This window comes from Euprymna scolopes, chromosome 44 (genome assembly GCF_053919585.1).
Source record: "Euprymna scolopes isolate OS-2025 chromosome 44, ASM5391958v1, whole genome shotgun sequence".
NCBI lineage: Eukaryota > Metazoa > Mollusca > Cephalopoda > Sepiida > Sepiolidae > Euprymna > Euprymna scolopes.
This window is the reverse complement of record NC_136525.1, coordinates 12,782,368-12,808,391: the sequence shown is the minus strand read 5'-3', so window position 1 is coordinate 12,808,391 and position 26,024 is coordinate 12,782,368. Positions and strand designations below refer to the sequence as shown.

The 26,024-nt window shown below is 36.1% G+C and overlaps 2 protein-coding genes across 6 annotated transcripts in view; both read left to right on the top strand.

Moving 5' to 3' along the window:
* The window catches only part of LOC145268693 (uncharacterized), a 102,465-nt gene extending 89,432 nt beyond the window's left edge, over positions 1-13,033 (top strand). For 2 of the 3 annotated variants that reach the window (XM_080124213.1, XM_080124212.1), the window contains exon 9: positions 6,370-13,033. In XM_080124213.1, coding sequence (XP_079980339.1) covers positions 6,370-6,534 — 165 coding nt within the window. In that variant the 3' untranslated portion in view covers positions 6,535-13,033. Of the gene's footprint in view, positions 1-1,547; positions 1,958-6,369 lie in introns of those variants that run through there. The other variant, XM_080124214.1, reaches the window with a different exon arrangement.
* Positions 13,034-22,759: 9,726 nt separating this feature from the next.
* LOC145268692 (multiple epidermal growth factor-like domains protein 8) overlaps positions 22,760-26,024 on the top strand; it is a 242,133-nt gene continuing 238,868 nt past the window's right edge. For 2 of the 3 annotated variants that reach the window (XM_080124209.1, XM_080124208.1), the window contains exon 1: positions 22,760-23,632. In XM_080124209.1, coding sequence (XP_079980335.1) covers positions 23,329-23,632 — 304 coding nt within the window. In that variant the 5' untranslated portion in view covers positions 22,760-23,328. The remainder of the gene's footprint in view (positions 23,633-26,024) is intronic. The other variant, XM_080124210.1, reaches the window with a different exon arrangement.

Sequence of the window (26,024 nt, the reverse complement as noted above, 5' to 3'; positions counted from 1 at the left end):
AAATTTTCTGTTGTGCTAAATTTTCTGTACGTCAGGGGTAAGAATTTGTTTTTTTCATCTGGGTGCTATAGTGAAGAAGCACATTATTTTTCATATGTAATTCATACTTCTCGACTATTTAATGTGATTTATGTTTTTAATAACTTATGTACGTCACAGGTAAGAAATTCTTTGTTTTTTTAATGTGAGTAGTATACTGCACAAGTACCTTATTTCGTGGGTAGGATACTATGCAAGTACCTTATCTCTAATATGAAAATGAAACTACTCGATAATTTTACATAAGTTTTTCATATGAGTACTATACTGTACAAGTACCTTATTACTTGGACAGAATTTCTTGTACACATAAATACATTAACAAAGTGATCACTGTATGTGATTTTTGGAATATGACATCTATAGAAATATGCAAACATATACATTACATATAATTCATAATGATTAGTTAATTAGTTGAGGAGTGAATCCAATACGTACAAATATATAAACATATACACATCCTTAAAATTCATAATGATCGGTTAATTAGTTTAGGAGGGAATCCAATATATACAAATATATAATCATATATGCACAATTAAAATTCATAATGGTTGGTTAATTAGGTTAGGAGTGAATTCAATACAAAATACCATTACTTGATCTGTTTACATGATTTTTGGAATGTAACAAATAAGTGACATATAATATATCCTATATATTTGGAATTTGGCATTTTCGTTATGTATAGCAAAAACATTCTTCTGTATTTTTTTTATATAAATGTTCTTGTATAATTATTACGTAACATTTAAAAGTCAAGAATATCAGAATGTAAAAAAAATTTTAAAAAATGGTGGAACTCGAAACCGCAACACTCGTGTTAGTAGTCGATGATGCTAACCACTGCACCAAAGAGATAACAGCTTTAAAACAGTTGTAAATTTACTAAATAAATAAATGTCTGTGTTACAGAACGTGCGTAGGTGCAGAACGATGCCATGGCACTACACTCGTCAAGTTATCATTTCTTTCAAGTTTTAACCCCTTTTTGAATCTCTTAGCAATTGTTTTAATCGATTAAATACCTCTAATAAAATTCTGCACCCAAAATGCAATCTTTTGAGCTACTGCACACCATCCAGCGACCATCCATCATGGAGGAGAAACAATTTGAAAAACAGAGATACACACACACACATAGTGAGATTTATATATTAGATTATATATTATAATGCATAATATCTGTTGGAAGATGTTTTAATAGAGATGCTGAATCATCTACCATCGTATAAAAAACAGGGGAAGTAATGAAACAATGAAATGTCTCAAGGAATATGCTGGAATGTCTATGAAACCAGTACAAGGCTATCGTCTTTTCTTTACAGTTTCTTTTAATGGAACCTATTATTTATGTATGTATAGCCATCGAGGAATAGCAGTTGATGTATCTAACATCCGTCCCTAGTATGTCATTAATTGCGATCTATGTTAACTAGACACTCACTGGTGATGACAGATTGATTTCAGATTTCAGATTTATTGATTTTTATTTTATTTTTCAGGGTGATTCAAAAAGGTTAATAATACACCTGCTGCTAAACTACAAATTGGCATTGCTGATTTATCCGGTCCAAGGTGACCTTTACATCCGATTAAGTTTCCAGATTTATAACGTCATTGGAGATTACCAGCATCTCCGGGATGTAATTCTGAAACTGAAAGCTTAGAATATGTGTTTTGTGACAAAGCAAAAGATATCCATCTTTTGTGGCATATGCGTATAAACTCCACAAGAATTAGAGGCCCTAATTAATGCATAAATTCAAATTAATTTTTAGAAATGAAATTATTTCATCCACTATTATGGTATACAATTAATTTTAAGAAAGAGATCTAATAGTTGTGTGCATATATATATATATATATAAATAAGGGGGTAGTCACCAACAATGTGTATTTTTTAACATTATTTTATTATTCCGTGTCTTGGTTGTTTTTCATTGAGAATTATGTTTAGATCATTGTAATAATGTTTTTAAGTCATTGAAATCGTTTTTAACGCGTTTCAGACGTTCTATGAAGCGTCCTCGTCAGAAATTATTTTCAAATGTGTTGGAGATGTAAAAATAGCATTTTCGTAGTTCATTTGAAGTGTTTCCAAGGGGTGAAAGCATGTAAGTATGAACTACGAAAATTCTATTTTTACATCTCTAACACATTTGAAAATAATTTCTGAAGATGACGCTTCACAGAACGTCTGAAATGCATTAAAAACGATTTCAATGATTTAAAAACATTATTACAATGATCAAAACATAATTCTCAATGAAAAACAACCAAGACACGGAATAATAAAATAATGTTAAAAAATACACATCGTTGGTGACTACCCCCTTATTTAAATATACATCTTTCTTTCGTTGGAATTTCTTAACCCATTTTATATATATATATATATATATATATATATATATATATATATATATATATATATATATATACAGTGACACTAAAAAGAGTCTGTATTTGTCATTTTTTTCAAAAGCCGCAAATTTTAGCTAAATTAAATGTAGCTGTTTAAACAACCTATACCTCATTTGGTTCATGTTTTATTCCTCTATAATTTTGCCTGTTCATATTTGACTTTTAATTGAAGTACCTTGGTGTTCACATCAATTTAAAAAAATTAACCTCAAATCGAAAAGGCAAAAAGAAAGTCCATAGCAACAAATGAGCTTAAAACCAGCTTAAAATATCCACCTTTTAGGCAACACAGCATCTTTAATTGTAATTGTTGTTGTATGTTACACAATTTTACATTTATTCGACTTTCTCAGGAGCTCATTAATCTCCACCTTTCTGGTTTATCCAATTGAGAAATCGGCCGCAGATTGAAATTTGATGAGAAAACGATACGAATGACTGCAAAAGCACTAAAACACTGGCAGTGTTTGTGATGCTCCTAAATCTGGTCGTACTAGAGTTACTTCTACCAGGGAAGACAATGCTATCAAGATCAGTAGCCTAAGAAACAGATTTGAAACGGCTCCCCAAATCCAACAACAGTGCAATTTTGTTAAAAAGTGCTCTCTTTCTACTGTCAAGATCAGATTAAAGGAATTTAATTTGAGAGGATATACTGCAAGATGCAAGCCGATGATTTCTGTAAAGAACAGAAAGCGTCGTCTGGACTTTGTCAGATGCAATGAAGATCATGACTTTTCATATTGGTCAAAAGTGCTTTTTAGCGATGAAAGCAAGTTCAATAGGCTAGGCAGTGATGGAAGGCAGTACGTCCGTTGGATGCTCCTAAATCTGATTTGTCCTAGAGTTACTTTTTCAGAGAAGGCAATATATTCAAGATCCGCAGTCTCGGAAACAAATTTGAAATGGCTCCCCAAATCCAACAACAGTGTAATCTTGTTAAAAAGTGCTCTCTTTCTACAGTTAAGAACAGATTGAAGGAATTTAATCTGCAAGGCTGTGTTGCAAGACACAAGCTAATGATTTCTGTAAGGAACTGAAAGGGCCTATAGTTTGCTTGCAAGGTTAAATTAATTCGACAAAGTACATTAATATGTTGATCGAACATTTTCTACCCTACTTTGGCTGGAATTTGGATGATAATCCCATCTTCATGCAGGATAATGCTCCCATTCACACAGCTGGCAATGTCAAGAGGTTCCTGGAAGAGCATGATATTCCGTGTTTGGATTGGCCTGCACAATATCCAGACCACAATCCTATCGAAAATGTATGGCATTACATCAAGTAACAGCTACGTAATGATAAAATTTGAAATCTGGAAGAACTTTGGACAAAAATTAAAGAAAAGTAGGATGCCCTTTCACCAGAGTATTGCCGCAGACTAATTCAAGAGAATTCCCCAAAATTTGCAGACTGTCAAATTGCAGAAAGGCTATTAACTAGTTGATTGTGTTCCTGTCGTATTTATGTTGCATTAATGTTCTAAAGTTACATTTAAATAATAATTTTCCATTGTGTGGAGTTTCTTTTTGGTTTCTCGATTTGAAATTAATGCTTTAAATTGACTTGAACACAAGGATACTTCAATTAAACGTCAAATATAAATAGTTAAAATTAAAGAGCAATAAATAACGAATCAAATAAGGTATAGGTTGTTTCAATAGTTGCATTCAATTTAGCTTAAACTTGCAGTGTTTGAAAAATGGCAAGTGCGGACTTTCTTTTGGGCGCCACTGTATATATATGCTCCTACAAGCAGTTTTGTGTGCATAAAATGACTTAAATAATCTTTAAATTTTAATTTTAGAAATAAAATTATCATATTTACTATTATTATATACAAATAATTTTAATAAATAAATCTATTTTTCTTCTTTGCATCTATGTATATACATAATACAGCACAAATATTGATTTGTGCGCTTGAAACAACCTAAATAAACTATAAATTTTAATGAATTTTAGAAATAACATTATTGTATGTACTATTATGATATTCAATTAATTTTAAGAAATGAATCGTTTTTTCTTATTTGCATATATGCATGATACGACAAAAATATTTATTTGTGCATTTGAGACAACGTAACTAATCTATAAATTTAAATTAATTTTGGAAATTACATCATTGTATGTACTCTTATGATATTCAATTAATTTTAATTAAATCTCTTTTTTTTTTACTTATTTGTATATATACATAATAGAACACAAATATTTGTGTGCTTGAGACAACCTAAATAATCTATAAATTTTAATTAATTTTAGAAATAAAATTATTGTATATACTATTATCACATACAATTAATTTTAAGAAATAAATCTGTTTTTTACTTGTGTGTGTGTGTATATATATATATATATGCATAATACAATGAAAATAATTATTTGGGCAATGGAGACAACCTAAATTATCTTAAGATTTTAATTAATTTTAGAAATAGATATTTTTTTATCTACAATAGTAATTAACAAATAATTTTAAGAAATAAATCCAATGTATACTTATTCATAAATATATTAAAAACGCAAGTAGCAAGTCAGACAACCATCTCAAGTTTGCCATCTGAAACGAATTTGCAAAGAAATCCTCCACTCTCTCACAACAACTCGACGGTGCAGGTTTTTTTTTTTTTAGGTCATCAGAAATGGTATTAACAAAATGTATCTAAAAAATTTTTTATTACTAACATAATTTGGTGATTCTGTATTTTAAACTCATCAAGTGTTGCATCTCTTACTACATTTCTATCTATAACTCTCACCCTCTCTCGTTGCATGTTGTTTGACCCTTTGGTTTTATTTTATATGGTTTCTATTACTCTCACTTTCGTCACTCTCGCTAACATTCATAATCCTAACGGATTGTGTGTGGTAAGACGATATATTTCACTTGATTTGCAAAAAAAAACTATGTTTTTAAAAAAATTGAATTGCACAGGGTGGAATGATAACATTGTCGCCATAGAAAACATGACATGATTCCATTTCCGTTTGATAAAACAAACGTTATTCTTTTTTTTGTTAAAGATCATCTATGAGTTGGCCAGTTGTGTACAAATCCCAAGAGCAATAGGGGCCTTCTATCAGGTCTAAAAGTGACACAATGTTCAACGAGTGAGATTGGAGATGCGCCGCTGTACAACTCATGCTCTCTCTCGACCCAAGTTACGACAACAGGACCCTTGCCAGCACCCTCAAAATGCAAATCCAAATGGTTCTATGCTTGAGGGCACATCTTAACGCATTAGACAACCTACAGTTATGGTTTTTGGTGTGGTTTCAAATGAGGGTCACATCATGACACCTCATATCTTCAAAGTCGGCTTAAAAATCACCACCAAAGTGTATCTGGATGTGCTGAAGAGTGTGATGATTCCCTGGTGCAATCAGGCGGCCGCTGGCAGATCCTTGGTGTAGCAGCAGGACTTGGCACCAGGCCACAAGTCCAAAGAGACTGAGGCTGGCTTCAGAAGGAGTGCTATGACTTTGTACCTTTCTCTAATGGACCCACCTCCTCCTCTGACCTGAATCCGCTGATCTACTTCATATGGTCACACATTGAGAACATCACCAACATGACCTCCCACAACACCAAATCCAGCTTGATTGCTGCTATCCGCTGAGTATTTGTCTAACTCCCGCCGGCGCTTGTGGAAAAGATATGCTCCCAGTTCTGAACTCATATCAAGGCAGTAATTGAGGCTAAAGGCGGCTACATTGAATAGATGTCAGCTCTACTACATAATCAAGTTACCTGAATTGATTTTTTTTCAATAAAAGTTTTAAAATAAAACTGTAGTGTTGTTTTCTTTAAAGCGACAGTTTCATCGTTCCACCCTGTATATGAAAATGTTAACTGAAATAAAAATGTTTTCAATTAACTTTTATTTTCAGGATGATTCCCTAAAATTAACCCTTCAACTGCTTACAGAATACAAATTGGTGTCGATTTTTGTTCCAGTCCAAGATGACCTGTATGTCCGATTGAGTTCCCAGATTTACAATGTCATTGGAGAATACGAACGTCTCCGGGATATAATTCTGAAACTCAAAGCTTAGAATGTGTGTTTTGAGGTAAAACACAAGATATCCATCCTCCATAGCATATCATCTGTGAAAATGAGACGATCTAAATAATAAATAGATTTTAATTACTTTTTTATACGCTAACAACGTCTCCAGGATGTAATCCTGAAGCTCAAAGATGACCTAAAGAATATATAGATTGTAATTAATTTTTTTTAAAATTATTATACCTATGATAGTGATATAAAAGTAATTTTAAAACACATATATACATATACACACACACTCATATATATATATATATATAAATGCCGACGTAATTAAAGGAATAAATTGTAAGATGGTCAACATCATGAAATTTGGAATATATAAAGAAAAAGAAAATTAAAACTCTAAGTTGAAATTTACAATCTAAATTTATCGTTCGACTGAATACTCCAAAAAACAACTTACAAAGTCTTTATTCTGCAGAGTTTCAAAGAATGCGATTCTTGCTACTCTTCTAATCAGAGGACAGAATGAAATCAGCAAATTATATTTGTAGCAATGCTAGAATTTGCTGGTTATGGCATTAAGTGAAACTGCAATTTCTAATAGTTATAAATTGCCAAGAATAAAACAAGTGAAAAAAATGTTTGATATGTAAAAAAAAAAAAAAAAGCATAAAAACAAACTGCACAAAATATTTCAGCTTGCATGAAGATTCTCTCAAATTAATCCGAAAGGTGAAAATAATTCTTTAGAGAGAATGAAGTCCAAAAATGCATGTATCAGTTAAACACGGGATCGGATTTTACTTGCAAAAGTATTATATATATATATATATATATATATATATATATAAGTAAAGAAATCAAAAGGCAAAAGGATGTAGTGTTTACCTGATACACGCAATGGTAAACATCAGTCTAATATAAATAGCAGTATTTATACATAGATAATTTAATCCCAACCGAATAAAAAAGCTCAATAGCTATAGAGAGTAGACCTTATTATAAGAGAAAGAAAATTAAAACTGTAAGTTGAACTTTAAAATCAAAATTTATTGTTCGACTGAATACTCCAAAAAACAGTTTACAAAGTCCTTATTCTGCGGTGTTTCAAAGAATGCTATCCTTACTATTCTTCTCCTCAGAGGACAGAAGGAAATCAGCAAATTATATTTGTAGCAATGCTAGAATTTGTTAGTTATGGCATTAAGTGAAACCGCAATTTCTTAGTTATAAATTGCCAAGAAAAACAAGTGAAAAAATGTTATGTAAAAAAAAAATTAAAAAATGAAAACAAACCGCGCATAATATTTCAGCTTGCATGAAGATTCTCTCAAGGTAATCCGAAAGGCGAAAATAATTCTTTAGAGAAAATAAAGTCCAAAATTGCACGTATCAGTTAAACAGTACATCCTTTTGATTTCATTAATTTTATAAATATTGTTTTTGAAGAATTCAGTCGAACAATAAATTTTCCTCGTAAATTTTAATTTACAACCTCTATTTCTTTTACTTCCTTAGCCTTTCGGTCAAGATCAAAGTGTAGTATCTGTTCTTCAGATGCTGCACTTAAGATAATTTGTACCAGTCAATGGAGGGGAAACCCTCTATACTGGGACAATTATTATTTTTGGTAACCAGAGTGCCCCCTTTTTGCCTACTTTAAGGGGAGCTGGTTTTTACCTCACATTAAAAACGGCCTTGTGCCTAATTTGCTCAGTGGGGGAACAAATAAACACCATCTGTTCTTCAGATGCTGCACTTTCATTTCTTGTTCTCTTTCGGTGGAGGAGCAGTCCTTCACGACTGAGACACTTTTTTATTTTTGTACCTTTTCTCCACGTTATATATATTTAGGCAGCATTTTTTCTCTTAGGCATATTTCATTAAATAAAATAGACGTTTTTTGTCTATTAATTCTATTTGTTATCCTTTTCAACTTCCAAATAATGGTATTCGTTTCTGGCAGGAATTAGCTGATGTAATCGCCATATTTATCGCAAGTCCGAGTACTTTCCAATTCTTCAGGATTCATCGTCAGGGATAAATTAATCTAACTGATTTTGAACAATTTATACAATTTTTTTTGAACATGTATTTTTTTTAACATATATATTTTTTTAACGTGTATATGTTTTTTTCATTAGTTTTCATTGGTTAATTATTGAATCCAGAAGGATTGGAAAGTACTCGGACTTGCGATAAATATGGCGATTACATCAGCCAGAAGTGAAGACCATTATTCAGAAGTTGGAAAGGATCGAAAATAGAATTAATAGACAAAAAAACGTCTATTTTATTTAATGAAAGAATTAATGCTGAAAAATTTTTTATAAGTGAGAATGCACATCCCTTGTATGTTGACTTTTCAAAACAACACCTGACCTTGTGCCTAACTTCATGGAGAGAAAATAAATGAATACTGACGTAATTTTATTTTCGATGAATATTTTAGCAATATATCTAGATAAAGAGTGATTGCAAACATTGGCAAAGCATAATGTTTATTTTTCTGTCATTTTTTGACGGAGGCTGTACACTAGTCTATAATATTTCTCCGTCTCTCCTGAACATTTTCAGGGTCTAATAAAGCTATACCAGCTGTGACAATGGAGGTATAGGCCTAGAATGTCTATTATAATACTAATTCTGAGTTAATCAAAGTTTGCTTTGCCTTACATGTGTTTTAATCATACAAAATACATGTGTAAATATTCCTCAGTTTTGGGGTTGCATCAGGTTTGACAAACTTATTTTGATTGTTTTAATTTGCTGTAATTTTCAATTAACTCACCATGTAACCGATCGCTTACTAATTTCTGTTCATCACTCTCATCCTCTCTCGCTACATGTTGGTTGATGGTTTTATTTCATGGGGTATCTATTACTCTCGTTTCTCTCACTCTCTCCTCGCTGACTATGATAATCATTTTCCCTCTCACAATATTTATAAAAAAGGTACTTGTGCAGACGTAACTGGAACATAACATCAACCGCCAGCCTTCACCGAGCGTCACTGATTATTACGTTGGACTTGAAGACGACCATATTGGAGTCAGCTGGAAAGCAGACAAACAGGAGAGAGTTCCACAGGCATGCAGTTATAAGAAAGAAGCTTTGTTCATGGAATCTACATTTAGGTTTTTAGATACAGATAAAGAGTGAGGGAAATTATTGATAGTGGTTTCAGTTAGACGGGTGTTTCTCGTGAAAGTCTGGTGAAGGGGGACCATAGATTGGAGCTCAGACGAGCACTTGGTATGAAAATAACAATAAAGCAGAGACAGGCTCGTAACGTCTCTTCTGTGAGAAAGAGTTTGCAGGAAAGGGAAAAGGGCATTATCTACGAGGCTGCGAAGTCTATTTTGAACTCTGTCAAGGCAGGATAAGTTTTTTCTTGCAGCTCCTGCCCAGATGTGGCAACAGCACTCCATCCTTGGACGTACCTGGCTCTTATATAGATAGAGAATTGCATCAGCAGTGAGATATCTACTAGCTCGAAAGAAGAATCCCACCATTTGTCCAGTGATCTTGGCAACAGGATTTGATGTATGTGTTCCATTTCAAATCAAGAGTAAAGGTCAAGCCCAGAAGCTTGTCAAAACATGGAGCCTCCCCAAGACGAGAGCCATTCATTTCAATTGATATCAGATGAGGATCAGTGTTGATGATGTAAAGATAGAAGCTTGGTGTTAGATGCATTAAAAGTAACCAGCCACCTCTTTCCCCATTGTACCATGTGCCCAATATCAGAGGAGAGAGCATCAGAGAGCCGAAACGTTAGATGAAAACAGTACTTTGAATATTCCAAATAATAAAAATTATAAAACCATGTCTCAACCATTTCAGAACATAAAAGGAAATATCTCAAGTATAGTAATATTATTTAACCCATAGCTGTAGAGAGAAAGAAAGAGAGAGAACAAGAAGATACTAATTTGGGATTTGTTTCTTTTTCTTTTGCTTTTTTTTTATGTCTAACCGGCTTTACAGACTAACTTTTTCCTGATTCAAGCAATCTAACCGGAGCTCAGTGGGTGACCAAAGGGGGCGGTCACATGTTTTCTAATATTATACAACTATAAACACACATACATAGACACAAGAAGCGGTCACACAAGTTTATTAATATTGAAGTTTTTATTTCTAACGGTATTTTAGTGCTTCTACAGAATTTGAACCAGGCTAAACTGATTTTTTTATTATTGGAATCTTTTGAGATGAGTAATTTGTATATTTATTTGTTTATTTGCAAACTGTTACCCTCATCTTCAAAGATGTTATTTCACGACGTTTCAGCAAACTATTCCTCTGGTCTTCGTCAGGTGGTTGACCGCGACGGGATAGCAATGCTGAGTCTCTTAACTGTATCCTCAGTAATTACTGTCTTTTTATAGTATAGTACAGGTGAGACAACAGCAACTATGGAAGGCAGTAATTACTGGGGATAAAAGACTCGGCCTTCCTATCCTGTCGCGGTTAATCATCTGAAGAAGGCCAGAGGAATAGCTGACCGAAACGTGGTGAGACAACAACTATGGAAAGTAGTAATTACTGGGGATTACAGTGGTTAACCACGATGGGATAGGAATGCTGGGTCTCTTAACTGTATCTTCAGTAATTACTGCCTTCCATAGTTGTTGTTGCATCACCACGTTTTGGCCAACTAATCCTCTGGCCAGCTTTGGGTAGGATTGAAACCACTCTCTTCAGACAATGCTCACCTAGAGCCATAGAGACTCAACGCCTCTATCTACTGCGCTACAGGCCCCGAAGTGGAGGGGGGTGCAGTCTTATTTGGTTTTCCCTCGTTGGGTCTGTACCAAATGATATATTATTTTATTATTGAGATGAGTCATTTGTATATTTTATTTGTTTGCAAATAAACAAACAAGCTAAACTAGGCACCGCCAAAACTGGGGGGGGGGGCAGGTCAGTACTTTTTGACGGACCGTCTTTTTAAAAATCTACCAAAAATCAGGTAATTATCCGATCAATACGAAATTTTCAGCGATTATTAGGAGAAGAATGAACTTTATAACAGTGTACTTATTTTTCATAAACGATATTTATATATATATTTTTTTTTGCTTACAACCCCCCCCCCTTATTTTGAAGTGGGAACAAATATGCTTAAAATAATCATCTGAAACTGAACACAAGATATTGTGTTGTTGTAAGGGACAGAATTATAGATTAAAAAAAAAAAAAAAATTGTTTGCATACCTTATTTTGATGTCTGAATATCAGAACTTCGATTGTGTTTAATTATCCCGCTTTTGAGTTTTGAAGTGTGAAATTCGGTGAATATGCTAAGTAAAATAATTAATTTAAGTTAAGCAAAACAAAAAAATGTTTTTTTTAATATTTATACGAAAAAAGCCATTTTAAAATTTTTGATAAATAAATTAACAATTTTTTTTTAGCGAGCCGAATAATACATGACCATTATTAAACAGGGCATGCTTTGAATAATCAATACAAAAAAAAAAAATTCGATAAATATTGTGCCCTTTGTGTTAAAAATAGCATCATTTTTTTCGATCCCGTTTGAAAACGTTTGCCGCCTTTCGACTACGGTGGACCAAACGCGCTGAAATAATTTTTTTTTATTCTGCTTTAAATTGCCCCCCTCCCCCATTTTGGGGAGCCTGGCCCCCACACACATACACATTAAAAACCAAACTCATACAAATGGTCACCCATCTGGTACTGGCCAGCCTCAGCTTAATAATACATTGAAATTTTCGTCACTGAAAAATAAGTTTTTTTGGCCTATTTGGTCTTCCATAGTTTTCTTCTTATCAAACGCAAACGTAAACAGTGTCGATCTAGACTCTAGATCGACGTGAAATATCTGGTTACCTATATGAATAAGTGGAATTATTTGAAATTCAGGTACTTATATTATATTTTTGCATATTCTCTTAGAAAATCATCCTAAATCTTAGTTAGACAATAAATAAATAAATTAATTATTTCAAAAACCTTTTTTTTTAAATATTTAAGTACGTTTTTTGTGCAAGACAAAAAATGTCAATTGTTAACTTTTTGGGAAAATTTAACATTTAAAATTTAATTAAAAATAGTAGAAAAATTTTTACATTATTCTGTTTTCTATATGATAAAATTCAGAGTTTTATCTTTCTGGAAAAAAAAAAGTTACTCAGAAATAATGGATTTTAATAAATGTAATTTCGTTTTAAAAAACAACAACCACTTGATTTTGCGGCCATTTTTGGCGGTGCCTAAGCTAAACTGACTTTTGCCAAACGAAATTTGCAAGAGGTTGGTGTAGTTTGGTTCAAATTCTGTAGAACTATCGATATTTGTGTGTAATTACTTATTATACAGAGATAACGTTAGTTAATTTTAGTAAAAATGTATCCAGTTTTTTTTTTCTTTTAACTATTTTAAAATTTGAAATCGATATCAAAATGTTCAATGAAATAATGTTTCTAAATAATTGTACGAAATTAAAAAAATTTCTTCAAACATTTTTTTTCTTTTTTTAAACAAATAAAAACATTGGAAAAGAAAATTGCGTTTTTTTTTTTTTTTTATTTAATTCCTTGACTGTTTTTTTTTTTTTTTGTGTGCTTTTAATATCTGCTTCTACAGACTTGAATGTTTATGTAAGAGATATTGCATGGCCACTTATCTTTAGGCGTAGACCTTCAATGCTTCAATTTTACCTCTGCAGTCTCTATCAAATTACTCAGCCAATTTTTGCTCTAAATATTTGAAATTTTACATAAAGTGTATTCAGACATAGGACAAGCTTTTTAATCGGTTTTTGGCCGAAAATTTGGCTGTCAAGGAATCAAAGTTAAAAAGATTTGACCTTTGCCTTCTCTAGCAAACTATTCAGCCAATTTTGGGTCTAAACATTTGAAATTTTACATAAAGGGTATTTATACATGCAGCAAGCTTTTTAATCAGTTTTCAAGCGAAAATTTGGCTGCCAAAAAGTCAAAGTTTACAGAGTTAACCTTTGCAGACTCTACCAAACTCCTCTGTCAATTTTGGGTCTAAACACTTGAAATTTTAGATGTAGGTTACCTGGACATGAGTCAAACTTTTTAATATATATATACATATGTACATAAAGTTATGAACAGTACATAGGGCCTGAGCAAAGCCGGGCTGAACAGCCAGTATCCATGAATTATCTGTTGAGATCTGATCATATTAGTCCTCTCGTGATGAATTTGCTGTCGAATCTGGAATTCTTTTTGAGGTCAAACAGCATCCATCTTGGACTCGATGGGGGAAGACATCCTATACCAGCTTTCAACATGTACGTCGTTTTGGAACATATCCATATACACACACACAACGTAACACAGGAAATTTCCAATTGAAGTAACTGATAAGTTGATAAAATCTATATCTTTTTTCTGAATTGATATAGAAAGTGTTTATGCAGGAATTGTTATCCGTTGCTTTATATGAAGTTAAGTTTGGAAAGTGCCTGAAGAGTTTGATGTATGTACAGTTCATATTGTTATAATTATAAAAATAATAGATCTGTCTGTTTAAATGTATGTATGTATGTATGTATGTATGTATGTAGGTGGTCAAGGTCTGGTGTGAATGTGTCTTAAAAGCACACAGATGTTTTAGCGTCATACTGTACTTCTCCCAGACAAATCAACCCCACATGCACGTTGGGACCACTGCCAAACAGACGGGGCTCTAATGAACGGCGAGTGTCATGCACCATATAACTAGACCTCCACTGCCTTGTGGGCCAAGGTTCTTTTAACCAAAGGCTAATGGTGAGGTAACCCTGACAGAAACCTCCAGAGGAGCTTAGGCCCTGTAAGCTGTGGCATACATGTCCCACCGGCATGTGGAATATGCTCTGGTGCCCAGCAACCCAAGTCCCAGTCATGGATCAAATGACATGATGGGTGGAGAGGGCTCCGTAAGCCGTGGTGAAGGCAACCTCTCTAGAAGGAAAACCCTGATATAAAACCTGCGGTGACTGCTGCTTCCAATGATGTTGACTTGCTCTTCTCTGTGGTTCAATGTGGCAGTTGTTCAGAGAGTGGGATTGTCTCGGTGCAAAGTCTTTCCTCACTATAAAAAGATTCAAACAGAAGCATTATTTGATATGTAATGGAATACACATTTTACCATCAGTGTGTATCTCGATAACAAAAAAGGCGTGCTGTAGCCTAAAACGGCAAACGGACACTCAATGAGGACTGATGCGGATATGGGCGTCAATGGAAATAAAGGCTCTGGAACTCCAAGCTCTGGACCGGCAGGTGTTCAGTGCACCACAACCTGGACCTGGTCATCAGCAGATGTACAGGACTGTAGAAGGTTCATAGAAGTGACCGTCCGGCACGTGCTGCTAGTGCAAGGCCTGGGAGAGTGGACCTCCTGGGTGATACCCAGATGGCATTTCTCACTCCGACAGGTACTGGGTCAGTTCCTGGCCCCACACCTGCCGAGCTGATTGTCAAGAACAGAGTCTTGACTGGTTCTACCCAAGTCTCCAAGCAACTGAAGCGCCTTACTGCATGAGGCGCCCAACCAGGGAATGCTGAAGGTGATTGTCAGGCAATTTTTGTTGGGCAAGAGTGCCCCTCCTTTAGGGGAGCTTGCTTGTCACCCCACTTTCCCAACCTTGTGTTACACAATGCTGTTGTGGGCAGCATTCAAATATCTACCCTCATTAAAAAAAATATTGCAACATCTATAATATAAATCTCACCTGTCTGTTTAAATGTATGTATGTATGTATGTATGTATGTCTGCCTAAAACTTCGACTGAAGCGACGGATTTTCACAAGATCGGTATTGTAGCAGAAGTAGCAATAACTAAAATGAGGGGAAAAAGAGCTTACCTCGGGTACGTCTGTTGTGTCACCAGTTGGGGGGAAAAAGAGAATTCCAAGATGGCGTCCGGGGGTTTTTATTAGCATTTACCCCATGCAACTCTCGGAAAATCACGTTTCTGTCTCATGTGATTATGCAAATGGATAATTCCCGGCCACTATAAAAGCAGGAGGCTAGAGACGAGTCGGCAGTGTCCTGCAAACTGTGTGTGTGGGTGTTTCTGGCGATTGGAGTGTGTCTTCTTTTACCACGGTTATCACGGACAGGAATTCCCTCTCTTCTGGAGGTGGGCGATATTGACTATTTTGAAGTTGTACTGTTGCTGACAGAACATTTATTTATTTATTTTTTTTTGCCTACTACATTTTTGTTTCAAGCTATTTCGGCCCGAATATGGCAAAGGTGCGGATAAGCAGTGATATTATCAAGCCGTTCTCTGGCGAGGGAGACGTAGCGTGGCTGAAAAAAGTGAGACTTGTCGCACAACTTCAGCAGGTGGATGACGTAGCGAGTCTGCTACCTTTATACCTGGAAGGCGATGCGCTGGCCCTCTACATGGAAATGGAGGAGGACGATCAAAAGAAAATAGACCAGATTGAGGCTCGATTAAAGGAGGCATTTACTGATGACGCGTTTGCAGCATATAGAAAAATAACTATGGTTAGATGGGCTGGTGAACGTGTGGATGTGTACGCCAACAAGATCAGGCAGTTGGTTGGATTGGCCGGATTCACAGGAGAAAGCTCAGAGACTCACAAAATTAATTTTTGTCACTGGATTCCCTGACACCATCTCAATTGCTCTTCAACAGGTGCCAAACATCAAAGCCCTGACCATGGGGGAGCTAATGTCGAGAGCGAGAATTTTGACGACGACTGGCGAACAAAATCAGGATGTGGTTGCGGCCACACGCTCACCCAACAACAGGGCCCAGAATAATCCTGTTAACGTGACCTGTTTCAAATGCAATGTTAAAGGCCACCTTGCAAGGGACTGTCGAAAACGTGGAACACGGTGTTACCGTTGCGGTGAGAGTGGACACTGGGCTCGGAACTGCTCGGGAAACGAGCAAGGGGAGGACACATAAGCGCCAGTCTCCTTCCCAACCAAGATGTGAACAGGACGCTCCCGGTGATAAGCATCCATGTTGACGGGACGCGATGTTTGGCGCTTATTGATACAGGATGCTCCAGGACAATTTTACATGCAGACCGGTGCCGGTCTTGGAGAAAAACAAACGTAAATGTCAACACAATTGGTGGAATGTCCCATGCGTGCTGCGGTGTTGGAACGGTCTCTGTATCCACTGATGAAGGTGTGTCTGCCAGAGTCGATGTGTTGGTGGTGCATGGCAAGCCACTGGGATTTGACTTGCTTCTAGGGATCGACGCCATAAAAGCTCTAGGAGGTGTCGTTGTCAAGCCTACAGGATCAGTGCGGCTGGGCGCCAGGAAAAGTATTAAATGCGCAGCCATTTCTATCGATGAACCAGATTTCACTGCTACCTTTGACCATCAAAACCGAACGTGGACCGCATCGTGGAAATGGTCTGTGGACCACCCCCCTGAAAGGCTGCATAATCGAGTGTCAGAGTACCCAGTGCCAGCAGAAATTCGTGAAGAATACACGCAGGAGCTCCACACCTGGATAGATAATGGTTGGCTCGTGCCATACCCAGAGGATAAATTGGGACCCCCCAAAGGTCTAATTCCCCTGATGGCTGTGATACAGCAGAACAAAGCCAAAGTGCGCCCGGTAATGGACTACCGGGAGCTAAATCATTACGTAGACGCATTTACGGCCAACGCAGATGTTTGTGCGGCTAAGCTGCATGAGTGGAGACAAAAAGGTGCTAACGTGTCTCTACTGGACCTCAGAAGAGCATACCTACAAGTCCGGGTCCATGAGACACTGTGGCCATACCAGACTGTGGAAATCGATGGGAAAAAATACTGTCTGACCCGTCTGGGGTTTGGTTTGAATGTGGCTCCCTTGATAATGAGAGCAATTGTCAGCGAAGTACTATCTCAGGAAGAAGTTATAAGCCGCGCAGCATCTGCTTACATTGATGACATTTTTGTCAATGAAGACGTGGTGCCCGCGACCCGTGTGAGAGAACACCTCGCGCAGTTCGGGTTGGAGTGCAAGAACCCGGAGCAGTTGAAGGACGGTGCACGGGTGCTGGGATTGGCAGTCAGGATGGAACGCAATGAACTGCGGTGGAAGCGAGGAAATGCAATTCCGGAGGCTCCCAGTATTGTTACGCGACGAACAATCTTTTCCCTGTGTGGTCGACTTGTCGGGCACTTTCCGGTGTGCGGTTGGCTTCGTGTGGCTTGCGGAATACTCAGAAGGAGAGTAAGTTCGGTAACGAAGGGCTGGGATGATGAAGCAAGGGACGCCGTACTACATCGTATGATGTTCGAAACCTTAAAATCTGCACAGCAGAACGATCCGGCACAGGGAAATTGGTGTGTGGACGGCAAAGAGCTGAATGTATGGGTCGATGCTAGCTCCCTAGCAATTGGGGCAGCCTTGGAGATGTGTGAAACTGTGCTGGAAGATGCATGTTGGCTGCGACCTGAAGATGACTCTCAACATATCAACTTGGCTGAACTGGATGCCGTATTGAAAGGCATCAATTTGGCTCTCCAGTGGCAGAGCAAGGTGCTACACATAAAGACAGATTCTGTTTGCGTATACCATTGGGTCTCGGACACGCTAACTGGAAAGGCGCGAGTACGCACCAAAGCAGCAAGCGAGATGCTTATTAGGAGGCGATTAAGCACTCTTAAGGAGCTCGTGAAAGAGTACGGGCTGACAGTGGATGTGACGCTGGTTCCATCAGCACGAAACATTGCTGACCGACTGACACGAGTGCCACAGCGGTGGTTTGAGGCAATGAAAAAGAAAAACGGTCTTGACCCAGTGATAGGCGCGGTCCACACAGACGAGCTGGATGAGAGTCAAATCATGGCTATTCACAAAGATAGTGGACATCCGGGGGTGCGACGCACTACCTACTTTGTCAGGAGAAGATGTCCAACCACGACAAAAGCAACTGTCAGAACGGTCATACAGAAATGCGAGGAATGTCAGTCCATTGACCCAGCGCCAGTCAGGTGGGAAAAGGGAAAGCTGGAAGTTAACGAGAATTAGCAGAGAATTGGAATGGATATCACGCATTATGGCACCTTCCATTTTTTAACTTTAACAGACTGTGGTCCATCGCGTTTCTCCATTTGGAGGAAATTGGCAAGGCAGGACTCGGCAAGCGTGATTCATCAGTTGGAGGCAGTGTTCCTCGAGCGTGGCGCGCCGCATGAACTCCTTTTAGACAATGACACAGCTTTCTGCAGCAATATGTTCCAAGCATTTGCATGTAAATGGGGAGTTCACTTGCGATTCCGTTGTGCATACGCTCCAGCCGGGAATGGCATAGCGGAGCGATGTCATCGTACAGTGAAACGAATAGCGGCTAGAATGTGTTGTCCCATACAGGAGGCTGTCTACTGGTATAACATCACACCAAGAGACGACACATCTCCCTCCACTGCGCCTGCCAACAGGATTTATCAATACGAAGTTCGAGTAAAGGAGACCAATCTTGCAACTGCGTCCCCAGGTCCCAAGAACAGCTTTTACCAGGTTGGAGATCGCGTATGGGTCAGAAGACCGCAAAATCGATGTACCACGAGGTTCGGCAAGGGTGAGGTGACCAAGGTGATCAGCCCTCAGTCGATTTTGGTGGACGGTGTGCCTCGTCACGTGAAGGATTTGCGCCCTCGCCATTATGTTGTTACATCGGAGGAAGAGGGAGACTCAGACAGTATGATGTCTTCTGAAAAGACAGAGAGTATGATGCAGGACGACGAAGAGGATTTTGAGCCATATAATGTACATACTGAAGAAGCGGAGGAAGGACCACCCGTCTTGCCTCTACGAAGGAGTACCCGACAGAAACGAATACTGCCCCCCTGCCCTGATTGTGAAACACCGCCTATGGAGCAGACTGGTGGCAATAATGGCGATGAGGAGGATGGCAGGGAGGAAGTGCTGCCTCCGGTTCTTCGGAGAAGTACCAGACAGAGACGACTGCCCCCCTGCCCCATTTGTGATCATGAGATCAGGGGGGAGTGTAGCAGAAGTAGCAATAACTAAAATGAGGGGAAAAAGAGCTTACCTCGGGTACGTCTGTTGTGTCACCAGTTGGGGGGAAAAAGAGAATTCCAAGATGGCGTCCGGGGGTTTTTATTAGCATTTACCCCATGCAACTCTCGGAAAATCACGTTTCTGTCTCATGTGATTATGCAAATGGATAATTCCCGGCCACTATAAAAGCAGGAGGCTAGAGACGAGTCGGCAGTGTCCTGCAAACTGTGTGTGTGGGTGTTTCTGGCGATTGGAGTGTGTCTTCTTTTACCACGGTTATCACGGACAAGAATTCCCTCTCTTCTGGAGGTGGGCGATATTGACTATTTTGAAGTTGTACTGTTGCTGACAGAACATTTATTTATTTATTTTTTTTTGCCTACTACATTTTTGTTTCAGGTATCATTTTGAAGCTGGACCCTTCGGATAACAAATATCGAAAAATTGGCTAAAAATATTAATTACTTTACCCTCAACTGGGCACTTTTCTACAGGGAGGTGTCGCTTTTCTTGCCAATATTTTTGAAAGTCATCCCCTCTTTTCGATTGACTAGCCTTAATTTAAGTCTTCACCACTTCCGGTTTGGTAATAGATACAATGGCAAAGACTTCACATTTTTTTTTTTCCCCCATTCTTTTCCTCCTTCGTGGTACGGGTTCCAGCCTGCCAGCGTACTACCACATTATATAATATAAAAATGACTACTGTCATCTCTAAAATATCGAAATCAACACCTTTAAAAATATATTATCATAAACATGTTTTATGTGACACTAATGTTTAAATATTTTAAAGACTTTTTAATCCTTAAAATATGGAAGCCAACAAAGTTTTTTTTTTATATTAGCTATAACGTAAAACTTATTCATACAGTTAGCCATTTGAATGGACATATTGGCGCTTCTACACTATTGAGACGAAATTTCGGAAATCATAATACTGAATTTCACATGAAAACAGTGGCATCTACGTAATCCTCGTATTTTTTAGATAATTATATCCAAAAAATTACGAAAATCGGTAAGGTAGAAAATTAAAGAAACTAAAAAATAGAAAACAATCGTAAAACACAGGAGAATTCAAAGGGAGGTAATTTTCCGTTTTGATTTAAACAAGATGGCGGAAAATTTCATCTGCTAACACATTTAAAATTGTTTTGTTTAATAATTCAGCAATATTCAGGTAATTTCGACTGGATAATTTGGAAGCTACCATTGTAACGTATTAGAATTGACAAAAAAAAAAAAAGAAAAAAAAGAAAAGAAAAATCAGTTGAAACCATTATTTTTTTTTTTTTTTTTTAATCTGAAAACTCCATCTATCGACTATAAAATCTTGTCCCGATTCTGTAGAAGCGCCCACATATTTATTGTAGAAGAAAAAATATTAATCCAGCCAGCGGACTCATAAATAAATATTTTAAAATAATAAATTTATAATTGCTAAATAAATATAAAAATCTAACAAAACGAAACTAAAACAAAAACACATTATTTGAATTATTCATTTTTAGCGCCTTTAAACTATCCGTCAAATTTACACACAAAATTATGACGTCACCGATTTTGCGTAAAAACTTGGCGATTTTGCACAAATAAATGGTGATACCAACCTAATATAATTTTATTGATATAAAGATTTAAGGTATTTTTTACGACCTGCCGCAGCAGCGTAGTAAAAATACCCCCAACCAGAACCATCCCATGTTAATAACGGCTTTCGGAATAAACATACTCCAAACCTCCCCATGTTAAGAACGGCTTTCGAGGTGGGGTGGGGTGGGGGTGTTTATTCCGAAAGCCGTTTTTAACATAGGGAGGTTGAGGCACGTCGTAAAAATTTACCAGGTTTAAATTTAGGAAATAATTTATTGCAAAAAGACAAAAACAATAAAAATTGGTTAATATCTATAATTCAACCTAATTAAAAAAACAAAAGAAAACAAACAAACAAACAAAAACAACAACAACAACAAAACTACAGGAAAAATCTTTATGGTGTTGGTGTACTCGTCACGGAACGAAGATGTCATATTCCAAAATTGACGTAAATTGGCCAAGCATGTTTTTTTTTTACTCAGAAAATACAATTTTATGAGTAAGCATAAAGGTGTCTCTTGCGTCGCCATTTTGAAAAAACAAAAAACAAAACAAGGGCAGATAAATCCACAATGGTTCTAACTTGCGAGATCAGCCTTGTAATGCTAACGATTTCACATTAATCACTTTAAAACGTTTAAAGGTAATTTTCTTCATAAAAATAAAACTACTTGATCAATTTACGTAATTTTTGGAATATGACAGTTTTCGTTCCGTGACGGCTATCCGTGACAGATAAAGATTTTTTTCTGTATTTTTATAAAAATTATGCGGAGAACAAAAAATATGAAAAAAAAAGGTCAACAAAAACCAAGCAAATTAAAATAAATTAAATTTATTTAAAAAAAAAAAAAAACACCACTTACAGCAGGTGTTGTAATTTGGCAAGTGAGCTACAAAGGAATGGCGCCAGGATAACTCGTTAATGATATGTGTCCGTAATAAAATGTTTTCTTATTGAATACAATATTAAATAGTATTTAATGAAATAAAATATGTTACATAAATGGAGAAAAAGTCAATTATAATTTTTTTTTTATCTTTCGTTTCAGATTTACGAATAGAAAAAAAAAAGATATTCCTAAACAACCATGAACAGATTTCGTTTTGTTGTTCTACATAATTCCAATTTTTATATGGAACTCGTTCTAGTTTCGGTCAAGATTTTCTTTATTATTGTGCGTTCCGCTAATTTAAGTAGCTAGATTCCACTTTTTGCTTGAAACCGTGTTAGTTATGAGCACGACGTTTGTCGTTTGTATTTATTTATTTATTGATTGATTGCGTTCCGCTATTTTATGTAGCTGGATTCCATTTTTTATAAGACCCGTGTTAGTTTCGATTAAGATGATCATTTTTATAGCGAACTTTTTTTTTTTTATTATTATTTATGTGACATATTTTATTTAATTAAATACTATTTGATATTATATTCAATATGAAAATCGGTTTTTACGTATGCATGCCTGGCGAATTCCTTAATAAAACACACGATTTAAAAAAAAAATACTTTTCGCTATATTATCTTGCTGGATTCCATTGTTTGGTGTTAGTTCCGATCAAGACGTCTGTTCTTTTTTTCCAGTTTGCTTTGTCGTATCCCGGATTCCGACTTTTGATTGAACCCGTGTGGGCTGCGATCAAGATTCTTGGTTGTTTTTTTTGTTTTTGTTTTTTTATTTCGTTTCGTTTTGTCGTGTCTGTGGATTCCGATTTTTGATGGAACTCGTTTAAGCTGCGTTTAAGACGTCCGTTCATTTTTTTTTTTCGTTTCGCTTTGTCGTGTTCCTGGATTCCGGTTTTTCCTTGTGATCCAGTGCGAATCAATTTCAAGACGCACGGACTTAATGGAGAAACTCAGCGACAAGGGAGACTGCTGTGGTCTGCCTAGAAAGACGGGACCTTGTCGCAGATTCTAATCACGAATTTACCACCCGTCTTTATGATGTACGACGTTTGGGTGCCCTAAAACCACTAATGGGCTAGGAAAGCAATTTGTTTTTTTTTTGTTTGGTTGCTTCCTATAGTCTAAAATAACAACACCATTTTAACCCCCTCCCCCAATAGGGGCCACCATCATAGAAGGAAAGTGCGTTTTTTTTTTTTTTACCCCCACTATTTTTTTTTTTTTTTTTTAATTGGTGGGGGAGTAAAAAAATAAACCCTACACCATTTCTCCTAACCCCAACTCAACCCTAAACAAGAGGAGATTGAGAGAATTTTAGAAGATGAAATGGCTTTCCGGCTGGGGGATAAAAGCAAAACGAACAAGCAAGACCTCCCTTCCCATTGCGACTACTACTATTATTGGAGGTCGACGGCCCCGAATGTTTGGACGATTCTCTGGTGTTCCCTGGGGTTGGTCTTCCTTTTCTGGACGGAACCTGTGTCTCCAAATCCATCCGGATTCTACCCTCCATACCATCACAACAGTCGAGAATGCAAAGGACGGAAACTGCTTAATGCCACTCGCGGGGTCATCACGGATGGACCAGGGAAATATCCGATGGAGACCCACTGTGAATGGCTCATAGATGGTAAGTACATATTTAAGTAAAAAAAACAAAAAGAACAAACAGACTTTCTTCAAGCAAAATCCCCCGACGCTTGCTGCGGGCCTGTCAGACTGAAAACTAAACATAAAAAAAAAAAAAACACGTAGGTGCTTATGTATTTTTGGTACCGCGCTATTTTTTTTTTTTTTCATTTTATTTATTTATTTTTTATTTTTTATTTTTTTTTCGGGTTAAATTCAAGCCTCACGATATCTTTTTATTTTTTATATTATTAAATTGTTAGGTGGAAGCACAGAAATAGTTACAAAACACCCTCCCCATGTTAAGAATGGATTTCGAAATAGTTATTTCATCGCGGTAACAAAAATACATGAGTACCAAAACCTATCTAATACAGAATATTCCACTAATATATAATTTCTTCTGTCTATAATTTAAATACAATTGTGCGTGTGTGTATTTATGCACATTGTATCCTGCTGAAATATTTAGAAAGCCATTCTTAACATAACGGGTGTTATATATCCTATGTATTTTCGGTGCTAGTGCACTTATTGATCCGCGCTATTTTTTAAATCGTATTTTCAAGTTTAATTAAAGTTTTATATCTGTTTTTTTTTTTTATTAAAGTACAGAATAGGTACAAACAAAACCCCCCTCCCCATGGTAAGAATGGTTTTCTAAATAATGTTATTTCAGCACGGATCAATAGGTGGACTTAGTACCGTATTTTCACTTGACAATTTAATAATAAAAAAGGCGTAAAACTTAAATACAATTTAAAAAAATAAATAGTGCAGTTACTGCAGTGCAGTACACGAGCACCAATATTTTTTTTTTTTAATTTCAATATATTTTATTAGTAAATAAAACTTTTTTTTTGAATATTCTGTATTGGATACACTTATTTTATTTCATGATGTTTCGTTTTAGTCTGACAGGCCCGCAGCAAACGTCGGGGGACTTTACTTGAAGACCCCCCCCCAAAAAAAAAAACAACAACAACAAAAAACGGTGCTTGGTAAGATAGTCCGCAGGTTTTAAATGTCGTTTTAAGCAAAAGCAACAGTACTTAATTAATTTTCATGTCGAAAATAGTAATATATCCAAAATTTACGAAAATTCATAAAGTAGAATAGAACTGCTATCGTGTTTTTAGAAAAAAAGAAAAGTATCGCTATGGTCAAAAACAAAACGCCAGCTATTAAAGTGTCGAAAAGGGAGATAAGTGTGTCCCCTGAAATTCGCAATCTTTAAGGTGTTCACAGGTAAGGAAAATGGGTGTTTTACTATACACGTAGATTCGAAAAAGTTGTCAAAAAAACAACAAATGTATAACAAATAAATGTCATCAAAGGCAAGATAAGTTACTTTTCTATCTAATTGGATAATCTTTTAGTGTTTTTATTTAATGTAACATGTTTATTCAGTTCGAAAAACATAGTGTTACTGTTTACCGACGTATTGGAAAATTAAAAATGGCGCCCGACTCTGAACACGGTAAGTTTAGGAAAATGAGTTAAAAATAAAAATATACAAAATACTGTTAGAAACTCGCTTAATCTCCAATTTTCCGTAATTACTTTTAGCTATAAATTTTGTACTTGATGTATTTTCGTAATTTTTTGATATATTACTATTTTCGACATGACAATTAAGTACTGTTGTTTTTGTTTAAAACGATATATTAAAAAAAGAAAATCGATTTGTCGATTCTATTTTAACAAGCACCCTCAAAAAACAATAATATTGGGTTTGTATTACTGTACACATAGATTCGAAAAAGTTGTCAAAACAACAAATATATAACAAATAAATGTTATCAAAGGCAAGATAAGTTACTTTTCTGCCAAACTGGATATATTTTTTGTGTTTTTATTCAATGTAACATATTTATTCAGCTCGAAAAACGTACAGTGTTTTGTTTACCGATATGTATTCGAAAATTCAAGATGGCGTCTCACACCCTCTTTAACACCGTAAGTTTGGGAAAAGGTGTTACAATTAAAAAAACTAAACAAAATACTATTAAAAACCCGCCGAATCAACCTATGTCACGGTAACATATATTGAGCGAGTTTTCAACAGTATTTTATCCGTTTTTTTATTTATAACACCTTTTCCCAAACTTACCGTGTTAAAGAGAGAATCAGACGCCATCTTGAATGTTCCAATACATCGGTAAACACTGCATGGTTTTCGAGCTGAATAAACATGTTACATTGAATAAAAACACGAAAAATATATCCAGTTTGGTAGAAAAGTAACTTATCTTGCCTTTGATAACATTTATTTGTTATATATTTGTTTTTTGACAACTTTTTCGAATCTGTGTGTACAGTAATACAAACCCATAATATTCAAGCCAGTTGTTAAAATCAGTAGAACCCCGCAACAACAATAGTAAATGGTG